The sequence below is a fragment of the Bison bison genome, unplaced genomic scaffold (genome assembly GCF_000754665.1).
Source record: "Bison bison bison isolate TAMUID 2011002044 unplaced genomic scaffold, Bison_UMD1.0 scf7180017864097, whole genome shotgun sequence".
Lineage (NCBI taxonomy): Eukaryota > Metazoa > Chordata > Mammalia > Artiodactyla > Bovidae > Bison > Bison bison.
Genome location: NW_011494669.1, coordinates 1,348,693 through 1,360,299, shown reverse-complemented (window position 1 = coordinate 1,360,299; position 11,607 = coordinate 1,348,693). Strand labels below are relative to the sequence as shown.

At 40.3% G+C, this 11,607-nt stretch overlaps 1 protein-coding gene across 1 annotated transcript in view; it reads right to left on the bottom strand.

Moving 5' to 3' along the window:
* Positions 1-587: 587 nt before the first annotated feature.
* FAS (Fas cell surface death receptor) overlaps positions 588-11,607 on the bottom strand; it is a 35,511-nt gene continuing 24,491 nt past the window's right edge. Inside the window, exons 3-9 of the mRNA XM_010838504.1 lie at positions 10,806-10,943; positions 9,408-9,516; positions 6,486-6,541; positions 6,243-6,317; positions 4,447-4,508; positions 3,265-3,289; positions 588-2,546 (exon numbers count right to left, since the gene is read on the bottom strand). Coding sequence (XP_010836806.1) covers positions 2,227-2,546; positions 3,265-3,289; positions 4,447-4,508; positions 6,243-6,317; positions 6,486-6,541; positions 9,408-9,516; positions 10,806-10,943 — 785 coding nt within the window. The 3' untranslated portion in view covers positions 588-2,226. The remainder of the gene's footprint in view (positions 2,547-3,264; positions 3,290-4,446; positions 4,509-6,242; positions 6,318-6,485; positions 6,542-9,407; positions 9,517-10,805; positions 10,944-11,607) is intronic.

Below are 11,607 nucleotides of genomic sequence, written 5' to 3'. Positions count from 1 at the left end.
CAAGAACACTGGAGTGGGTTGCCATTTCCTTCTCCACTGCAGGAAAGTGAAAATTGAAAGTGAATTCGCTCAGTCGTGTCTGACTCTTCGAGACCCCATGGACTGCAGCCCACCAGGCTCCTCCATCCATGGGATTCTCCAGGCAAGAGTACTGGAGTGGGGTGCCAGTGCCTTCTCCATATATCAATGCTACTCTCCCGATTTGTCTCACCCTCCTTTCCCTGCCTATGTCTACACGTCTGTTCTCTACATCTGCATCTCTATTCCTGCTCTGCAAATGCGTTCATCGGTACCATTTTTCTAGATTTCACTTACATGTGTCAGTATGCAACACTTCTAGTGCCTAATATATAATCTTGTCATGGTAAGTCCTCACATAATAAGTAATTATGTGTTGTTTAGGAGATATATTCTTAGAGTAGCAGCCTATGGAGGAAATGACTTAACCACTAAAAGCCTTTAAAAAGGAAATAGCTCCTGAGAGATCAGAGAATGGATTAAAGATTAATGAACAGGTTACAGTTAGTAATAAATAGAAAAAAGGAAAATAAAAAGCAAGGTCCCACCAAAAAAGAGATAACCAGAAATACCAAAAACATGATTTTAATAAAATATTTTTACTTATATTTTCTATTTCCAGACATAAAGAGAAAACATCTTCCATCAATGGAAGCTCTTTAGGTAGTTCGGAGCATCTGCTTCAGCTTATAACTTACAACTATACAAATATAAATAGTATTTATTAACATTCACAGTTAATACAAACTTTCAAAAGTGTTTAAATGTAAAAGCAAGGAAGTGATAGTGGGGAGAGGGGCTTGTCTAAGAAGCTACAGAAAACAACAGAAGCAATTCTTAACACCTAGTATGATTTCTGGAGAAGGCAATGGCACCCCACTCCAGTACTCTTGCCTGGAAAATCCCATGGATGGAGGAGCCCTGCAATCCATGGGATTGCGGAGTCGGACATGACTGGGCGACTTCATTTTCACTTTTCACTTTCATGCCTTGGAGAAGGAAATGGCAACCCACTCCAGTGTTCTTGCCTGGAGAATCCCAGGGACTCGGGAGCCTAGTGGGCTGCCGCCTACGGGGTCCCACAGAGTCGGACATGACTGAAGCGACTTAGCAGCAGCAGCAGTATGATTTCACTTCTGCTGTGTATAAGCTGACTTTACACTAACAGAGAACACATGGCAAGTTACTGAGTACTTTGTGGGGGATGGAACAAAATAAGAATCTATCTTATCAGCTTTGATGATAGACATGGGCTCATGATATGCCACAAAGCTACCTTCCATAAGAGCAGCTGGTCTCTCCAAACCAAGCTAGATGTTTCTAAGGGCAGCCCCAGTTTTTCACGAATCATTCAGTGTTTCTTAGAAAGTCCTTTCAAGTCTGGGGATACACAGTCTACCAGGATGCACATCAAGGTGAAAACAGAGAGATGACAGTGATCTAATAATTCTTTCCTGATCAAAATGTTTGACACCTGAGAAAGAAGTGGGTTATTTGATCCAAGTGACAAATATAAAATATTCAAGCATTATAACTGAGTCTGCATTTTCTATGTGAATCCAAAATGGAAATATTTCACTATGAAAGGCCAATAATCTGTGTAAAGATTATTTGTGCAATAATCTGTGTAAAGATCTTAATCCTTATTAAATTTTACGTACAGAGGATATGTGCAGGTTTTTCCCTGAATATACTCCTCTCAAAGGTGTAAACAAAATTTATAAATATGGCAAAATCTCTAGAATTATCAGTGGAGCTGGGGAGGTAATTTAGAGGCAGTTGATCACATCGACTAATTCATGGAATGGGGTCAACCTGTGGATAGGCATGTGTGTTCGCATACATTAATTACCTTCACACTGACAGGATCATATGTTACACACTTGAGCATGATCTCAATCTTTGAATTCACGCTTTTTTAGACACTTAACAGGCAAGAAGATGAACATGGGTATTTACTCTCACCAGCATTCATCTCCCCAACTAGACTTTAAAAATCCTTGAAAGCAGAATCATGAAATGCTAAAAGCTATTAGCCCTACAAATAGCTTTGAGCAAATATATTAGCTCTACAAATCTAATAAATGAAAAAAGAAAACACACCCAGTAAAAAGCCAAGCCAAGCAATATCTATAGCTACTCAGAACTTATTTGAACATATTTAGAATATTTAGTATATTCTCAGAACTGAGTTAGTTGTTTTTCACTTTAAACCAAGTTTTCATTTTCATTTTGCAAGTTTGCATTTTCACGTTCATTAGTAATGTCCTTCATGACTATGTCACAAATTTTCTCTGCAAGAGCTTTTGGGAGACTTTTAGTCAAAGTGCAATATGCATTTTTCTTCCCATGACTTTGATACCAATTGCGGAGCAGTTGGACCTTCTGTTCAGCTGTTTCATGGACATTGTCATGCATGATATCATCTATTTTGGCTTCCTCCATACCGTTCTTCCGAACAAACTCTTTAACTTCAGTTATTCTCATTTGTTCAGCAATACTAGGGATATATTTACCCAAGTCAACATCTAAAAAATAGAGAACAGTCTCTGAAAATTTGTTTTTCTAAACAAAATTCCCACTTTTGAAAAACCATAGTTATTTCTCTTCTTACTGTACTTAAGAATATGGGTAAGTCCTAGAGATCTAAAGAGCCAATTGGGGAAAAATAAAAACAGAAACAACCTTGAGTTCTTATCCCAGCTCCTTCTATGTCCCCAGTAATTTGCTCTGTACCCTGGGCAAGATACATAACATCTCTGCATCTTCTTTTCTCATCTATATAATAAGAGGGCTGGAAGTGCTCATTTCTAATGCCTTCATGGACCTGATGATCAATGATCCACAAATATAAAAGGCAGGCCAAGGGTTTATGACCATCTTATCACTGACTCACTGGAACTAGGATACACCAAGAGTAAGTATACAACTGAGTCTACAATTCAGATTACCTAGGAGTTTAGGCAGAGTTCTTCTACACTATACCCAACTGCTTGTGAAGGAAAACAAAGCTTTAAGAATATAGCATCTTATGTTACCTGACTTATTTTTAATAATGAGCATTAGTTATAAATTTAAACACACTGCCTAAGAAACCCTTGTTAGTGAGCAGGAAGAAGTGCAGCCTCAAGGAATAGCAAGACCCCACAATGTGCCACTGAAATTTACAACATTATTTTAACTGCAAAATTAGCCTGTTACTCCCAAGAAAGCCATCTCTATCAAACAAAATGATAAAAATCTTACCTGTTAAATTCAGTTGCCTCCCTTCCTGGGGAAAAAAAAAAAACAAAAACAGAGGGAAGAAGAGAGGGAAATAAAAATATATTTAGAATACTCTAAATGCAATCTTCCAATTCTTCCTTAATACTCAAGGAAGTACACTTACTTGATGTATACAATTAGACTAAATGACTAAGGAGGATTCTTTCACCATTCAAATTTTTATTCTGAAATGTTCCAGCCTAACCAGAAACGAAGGGAATAATGGTTCATTTTTTACAGAGGCAAGAAACCTAAGGGTTTGTGAAATGTGCTGAGATTATTCTTTGTACAGGCACATGAAAAACAACATAGTAAACATCATTCTAACATTTTCTTTACTGTAACGATTTGAATTTTTGACACAAGAACATAGTTTAAGTTGAAATGATTTTGTACTATATTGATTTAAAGAACCCTAAATCCCACTGGCCCCAAATGAGAAAATCAATATTTACCAGGTGAGCAGGTCACTCTCCCCATTGTACCTTTGGCTGTTTTTTTTTTTTTTTCCTCCTTTGGGCACGGCTTGCAGGATCTCAGTTCCCTGATAGGGACTGAACCCAGGCTACGGCACTGAAAGCCACTAGGCCACCAGGGAACTCCTTTTTTTAGCGATGTGACAGGCTTTGATTCCATGTTGGAAAAAGATACGGTGACAGATAAGGTAACAAGTGACTGGAGAGAGCTGAGTTGTGCCTTTAGTGTGGACTTCCAGAGTAATCTCTTTGCTTGGGCATGTTGAATCCATGCTCTGGGAAAGGATATCTCTCTGCATTTCTGTTCATGAATAATATCAACATGGAACGTGGACGCTTGGCCACATCCTTTTGTCAGCTCCCTTTGTGTAAGTGAGAACTTATTAATAAGAATTTATTTGTATGTTATTTGTATAGAAGTTTCTTATAAACTGGGCACCATATCTTAATTCATTTTTGATGCCCCTCTAATCCATGCACACACAAGCACCATAAAGGTTTGCTTTTTAAAAAGTAACAAGTAGGGGGACACATGTACACCCATGGCTGATTCAGGTCAATGTATGCCAAAAACCACCACAATATTGTAATTAGCCTCCAATTAAAATAAATTAATTTTTAAAAAGTAACAAGTAAAAAGCTGAATGACTATTTTTTTAGGATAGCTGATGCACATTTCAACACTTACATCATTTGAGGCTGCAGAGTTGCAATAATCATTTTTTTTATTCCTCTCTCGACTTTTCACCACTGAAAGATCCAAGAAATATCTATCAGACTCAGGTCTCAGCCTTGTAGGAAGCATGACAGAACAAAGTCTCATACTAAGAGAAGCATGAGAAGAAAGGAGAAATTCATTCACTAAAATTTACAGCAACCAAGCACCAAAAGAAGCCTATTTGTCCTGATTTTGAAAATTCCATCCCACTGAGTCAAGTGGTACAGAGATATGCCACATCTTTTTTTAAATTTTTTTTTCTATGTGGACCATTTTAAAAGTCTTTTATTGAGTTTGTTAAGTCTTCCCTGGTGGCTCAGATGGTAAAGAACCTGCCTGCATTGTGGGATACTGGGTTCGATCCCTGGGTCAGGAAGATCCCCTGGAGAAGAGAATGGCAACCCACTCCAGTATTCTTGCCTGGAGAATTCCATGGACAGAAGAGCCCAGTGAGCTACAGTCCATTCGGGTCGCAAAGAGTTAGACACGACTGAGCAACTAACACACACACTGAATTTGTTCTAGTATTGCTTCTGTTTTATGTTTGGTTTTCTGGACATAAGGCATGTAGGATCATAGCTCCCCAACCAGGATCAAACCTACACCCCCAGCACTGGAAGGTGAAATCTTAACCACTGGACCGTTAGGAATGTCCTGATATGCCACATCTTAATGGAGCCATCCAGTTACCACACAGTAGCCTGAAGCTGGCTTTTGACTTACTGTGTGGCCATCGCCACTCTGTCTCGCTCGCTTGAAGCTGGGTGACATGGCTACAGCAGGACACAGAAGCCATAGGTTACAGAAAGTTGACTTCAGTTTGCTGGGAAGTGGCATTATTTAAACATTGAGTTTATATTTTCAGCTAAACCTCTCAAGGCAAGACAATTTTTTTATCTTCAGCTGACCTGGAGAAACAGTGATTTGTTCCAACAGAAAGGAAAAATTGGATGTATCAGTGTTATCAAAAGTTGGCTCTGCCATGTGTTGTATGAATGATCTAATGGGAGTTTTCTAGAATAATTATTGTTGTTGCTTTAGTTGCTAAGTTGTGTCCGACTCTTTTGTGACCCCATGGACTGTAGCCCACCAGGCTCCTCTGACTATGGGGTTTCCCAGGCAAGAATACCGGAGCAGATTGCCATTTCCTTCTCCAGGGAATCTTCCTGACCCAGGGATCGAACCCGTGTCTTCTGCATTGGCAAACAAATTCTTTACCACTGAGCCACCTGGGAAGCCCAGGGTAATTACAAGTATTCCAAATTTTGGTTTACCTGATGATTTTACTAAGTAACTCTTGCATAAAAGGTATGCCACAGTCTTTAAAGTGGATAAATAATAAAAAAAAACATGGGGTCTTGACAAGGGAGAAGAGGCACAGAGAGGGATGAATTTATCAAGTGTCTGCTGCAATCCCTTTGCTCTTGGAGTTCTCTTTATGCAGGGGATGATCTCAATGTAGAGTCAAGGACTACTTCTAATTCTTGGCCAACTTGGCTGCTGTGTAAATGAAAATACCCTTGTTCATGGGGAGGATGGGAATACCCAATCAGTGCCCCAGAATGGTTGCTCAGAAACAGTAGCTGAAGGATAATATCATCTATTCTTATCAGCTCTCAGGGGTGCATTTAGAAGTAGGAATTTAACTATACTAGAGTTGCTACCTGGTAGGAGCTTTCTTACAAGTAGAAGACAGAAGGGAATTCTTGTGAACAATGACTTCCCAAGTCACTTCAACCTGCCATTTGAATGAAGTAAGAGCTTACCTTTGTATATTATTAGAACTATTGGGATGAGGAGGATCAGGAGGGCCCATAAACTGTTTGCGTGAGATCTGGATCCTGTAGATAGGAACATTGTACATGATATATGAAAGTACATACTTCTTAAGATTATTAAAAAAAAGATGAAAACAAAGTACTCAAAGAGTCAAAATGGATTGCCTTTTCTTCATATTTTACAGTGAGTTTGGGAGAAAGGAGAATATAATCATAAAAAGAAATAATAACCTTTGCATTTGGTGTTGCTCGTTGGTGTGCATTTCTCAATGATTCCATGTTCACACCTAGAAAAAAATACAGAGGGAATTCAAAAATTCTGATGGACTGATTCCTTGATCATTTTCAATAACATACTATAAATCCAGGGACATTTTATCCATTTTTGCATCTCTGGCAAACATATTCCCTCAAATATTTCTAGATTAGCATTTTGTTGTTGTTGTACAGTCACTCAGTTGTGTCTGACTCTTTGCAGCCCCATGGACTGCAGCATGCTAGGCTTCCCTGTCCTTCACCATCTCCCAGAGTTTGCTCAAACTCATGCTCATTGGGTCAGTGATGCCAACCAACCATCTAATCCTCTGTCATCCCTGTCTCCTCCTGCAATCAATCTTTCCCAGCATCAGGGTCTTTTGCAATGAGTTGGCTCTTCACATCAGGTGGCCCAAGTATCGGAGCTTCAGCTTCAGCATCAGTCCTTCCAATGAATATTCAGGGTTGATTTCCTTTAGGATTGACTGGTTTGATCTCCTTGCTGTCTAAGGGGCTCTCAAGAGTCTTCTCCAATACCACAGTTCGAAAGCATCTATTCTTCGGCACTCAGCCTTCTTTACGGTCCAACTCTCACATCCATACATAACTAATGGAAAAACCATAGCTTTGACTATGTAGTCCTTTATCAGCAAAGTAATGTTTCTGTTTTTTAATACACTGTCTAGGTTTGTCATAGCTTTTTTCCCAAGGAGCAAGTGTCTTTTAATTTCATGGCTGCAGTTACCATCCACAGTGATTTTTGGAGTCCGAGCAAATAAAGTCTGTCACTGTTTCCATTTTTTCCCCATCTATTTGCCATGAAGTGATAGGACCAGATTGGAGAAGGAAATGGCAACCCAATCCAGTATTCTTGCCTGGAGAATCCCATGGACAGAGAAGCCTGGTGGGCTACAGTCCATAGGGTTGCAAAGAGACAGACATGACTGAGCGACTAAGCACGCATGCCTAATGGGATCGGATGACATGATCTTAGTGTTTTTTAGCATCTACTTGGTGCAAATTCATGACATAATTTGGGTGTTTGGATGAAAAATATCCTAAAGAATGACTATGGGTTAAAAATACCTTAGGGTTACAAATACCTTGAGGTTAAAAAAAAGGCATTAAAATATCAACATGTGAGAAAAAAGATGGAATAGACATAAAAATAAAGTTTAATTAGCTAATAAACGTAAAATTATAAATTTCCAAAAGCAATTTCAAAACAGTCATAGAGCAATTAAATGGTCAGACAATAGCCCACTGCCCAGCCTGCTGCTTATGGAGTCTACTTAGCTAGCCCCTTAAAGGCCTCCTCTTTTATATCAATTAGTGATTAGGGCACTCAAGAAGTTCCTGTAGGATTTTCTTCAGACAGCCAAATACTGACAAATTGTCTGAATTATAACCTGGCTCTGCCCATTCCCTAACTAGGTGAGCTTGGACAAATTTCTACAGCACATACTACCCAATCTGATTGTCACAGAAATGATGTTGATAAGACAAGTGAGTATTATTTGCATCCACATTCAAAAAAATAAGATCATGGCATCCAGTCCCATCACTGCATGGCAAATAGATGGGGGTAAAAATGGAAAGTGACAGACTTTATTTCCTTGGGCCCCAGAATCACTGCGGATGGTGACTGCAGCCATGAAATTAAAAGACGCTTGCTCCTTGGAAGAAAAGCTATGACAAACCTAGACAGCGTATTAAGAAGCAGAGACAATACTTTGCTGACAAAGGACCATATAGTCAAAGCTATGGTTTTTCCGTTAGTTATGTACGGATGTGAGATTTGGACCATAAAGAAGTATGAGTGCCGAAGAATTGATGCTTTTTAGCCCTGGTGCTGGGTAAGACTTTTGAGAGTCCCTTGGACAGCTAGGAGATCAAACCAGTCAGTCCTAAAGGAAATCAACCCTGAATATTCATTGGAAGGACTGATACTGAAAACAAAGCTCCAATAGTTTGCCCACTTGATACAAACAGCTAACTCATTGGAAAGGACCCTGATGCTGGGAAAGATTGAGGGCAGGAGGAGAAAAGGGCGACAGAGGATGAGATGGTTGGATGGCATCATCAATTCAATGGACATGAGTTTGAACAAACTCTGGGAGATAGTAAAGGACAGGGAAGCCTGGCATGCTGCAGTCCATGGGGTCGCAAACGGACACGACTTAACGACTGAACAACAACAAAATGAGTGAGGAAACCAAAGTGCAGAGAGGTTAAGTGATCTGTTCAAAATCACCCAATTAATCGGAAGAAAAGTGAAACCTACAATCAGGTGTCCTATCTTTGGGTTAAAATCAAGCACTTTAGCATGAAAGACAGGTCCTTCATGATCTGACCTGGTTCCTTCTCAGTCTTTCCTAAACTCCAGCCAGGTCCTTTGTTCTCCAGAGCTTCCTTTTGCCTTGTTGCAGTTGCTGTTCCCCTGCCTGAAATGTCCTTTCTGTTCACACCAGGTAAGTATCTTTCCTTCCTTTTTTCAAGACTCAAGCCATGTGTCATATCTTTACCCATCCCCCAGAGTTCAAAGGTTTTCCTATATAACTCAAAATCTGGAACACAAGTCTAACCATATGGTCTGGACATAATAACCATCATCTTCCTTGACACTCTCTGCCTCTAGCCTTAGATCTTCAAGACCAGGCATGCGTCTGCATACATCAATGGCTTGAGCAGCCAGCACAGAATCAAGCACTCAGGAAGTGTTCAATAAATGTTTAGACACAGGATGTTTGGGTGAAAAAATGGTTGTTTAGTTTCTTGGAGTCAAAGCAAGATTAAAACCCAAATTCTTCACTCTCAGCCAGTGCTGCTTCCCTTTCAGGAAATCATTTTCTCTCAAGATACACCTACTGTTTTAACCAGAGAAAGACTAAAACTTACGTGGTGCAAGGGTTACAGTGTTCACACGGAGAACTGTTACAAAAAAAGTTCGATTTGCATCTGCACTTGGTATTCCGGGTCCGAGTACAGTTTTGTTCCACTTCTAGCCCTAGAATACCAATTTGATGAATTGGTTCAATTTGATGAATGAACAATGAAAAGGATGGGCAGGAGCAGCATGCGGTTTTGAGATCCAGTGCTGACATCAGCAATCAAACCATCAAACCTTTAGTAACATATCTAGCGTTTAAATGCCAAATAGACAATCCCAGGTTGAAAGAGCTGAAATCATCTAGCAGTGTTTTAAGCACACAGACAATCCAGCAACCTAGACAATCCCACCTGTACTTAAAATGGCTCCCCTGTTCTCGTCTAGAGCCTGGCTACTCAAAGTATGGCTTATAGATCAGCAACCTCAGCATCACCCAGGAGCTCGGTCAGGCCCTGCCCCAGACCTACTCAATCAGACCAATGCCAAAACCCTCACTTAGAGATTCTGATTTAATTGCTCTGAGATGGGACCTGAGTGAGAGAGTGAGTGAAAGTCACTCAGTGGTGTCCAACTCTTTGTGACCCCATGGACTGTAGCCCACCAGGCTCCTCTGTCCAAGGAATTCTCCAGGCAACAATACTGTGGTGGGTAGCCATTCTTTTCTCCAGGGAATCTCCCCGGCCCAGGGATCAAACCTGAGTCTCCTGCATTGCAGGCAAATTCTTTACCATCTGAGCCACTTAGGAAGCCCTTGAAATTGGACCTAAATGTGGGCAATTTTTATAGCTTACTGTTTGATTCTACTATACAGTTAGGGTTGAGAAACACTGCTTTAGAGCCCGCATAGGGACAAGAAAAGCTTTATGTCCAGAGGGTTCTTGATGTTCTTCTTAACAAAACTGGGAGTACTTCTGCTTTATTTTAATCTGAACCCTCAAGATAGACTGGAATATCCATGAAAATTCAGGTCCTCAACAGTAATTATCAGGACAAGCCAGATCCTCAGAGAAATGGGGAGCAGTCCACCCACCTCTTGGGTTTCTGTGTCCTTGTATCTGCAGGCTTCTGAGCTCTTTCTGGCTAAGAACAAAAGTCATTTTACAAGCATAAATCAAGGCAGGAAAGAAAGTCCCTGCAATTCTGGTTAGAGCTGATGGGTCCTGTTCACCATGCTTACATTTAGTCATTCTCTTACATCTGGAAGAATTGCCTAGAGTTGACCCATAAATGTCCAGACCACTCATTCACTGGGTACCTGATCCTGCTTCATCCCCATCAGCCCCACCCTCTCCCTCCTGTATGTTGACATAGCCCTAGCATAGGTCCCAGTTTCTGACTGTATTATACATGGTGCTACATGCAGTACCATGATTTGTCCCTTTTGAATGTTTTTTTAAGACACTTACCATGTTCTTCATCACAGATACTACATCTTATGCATTTGTCAGAATGATGGCTCTTGTCTGTGTACTCGTTCCCCTCTGAGCAGAGCACACATTCTGGTATATCTCCGTCGCGTTTGCAATCACCATTTTTCCGTTTGCCTGCCCATGGGGAAAAAATGGAACAAGTGTTTAAACACAAGTGTTTAAACAACAGCAAGGGAAGTCTGCAGGGATGATAATAAAACACTCCTGAAACAGGAGTGGAAGGGCTAAGCTAATGAAATATAAATACAGTAGTGGAGAAGGCTGTTGAAAAATCATATCAAGAGACAGAATTTCTCCCAAGACAAAAGCTAAAAGAGTTACTGAGAGCCAGAGATCAAATTGCCAACATCCGCTGGATCATGGAAAAAGCAAGAGAGTTCCAGAAAAACATCTATTTCTGCTTTATTGACTATGCCAAAGCCTTTGACTGTGTGAATCAAAATAAACTGTGGGAAATTCTGAAAGAGATGGGAATACTAGACCACCTGACCTGCCTCTTGAGAAACCTATATGCAGGTCAGGAAGCAACAGTTAGAACTGGACATGGGACAACAGAGTGGTTCCAAATAGGAAAAGGAGTACATCAAGGCTGTATATTGTCACCCTGCTTATTTAACTTATATGCAGAGTACATCATGAGAAACGCTGGCTGGAAGAAGCACAAGCTGGAATCAAGATTGCTGGGAGAAATATCAATAACCTCAGATATGCAGATGACACCACCCTTATGACAGAAAGTGAAGAGGAACTAAAAAGCCTCTTGATGAAAGTGAAAGAG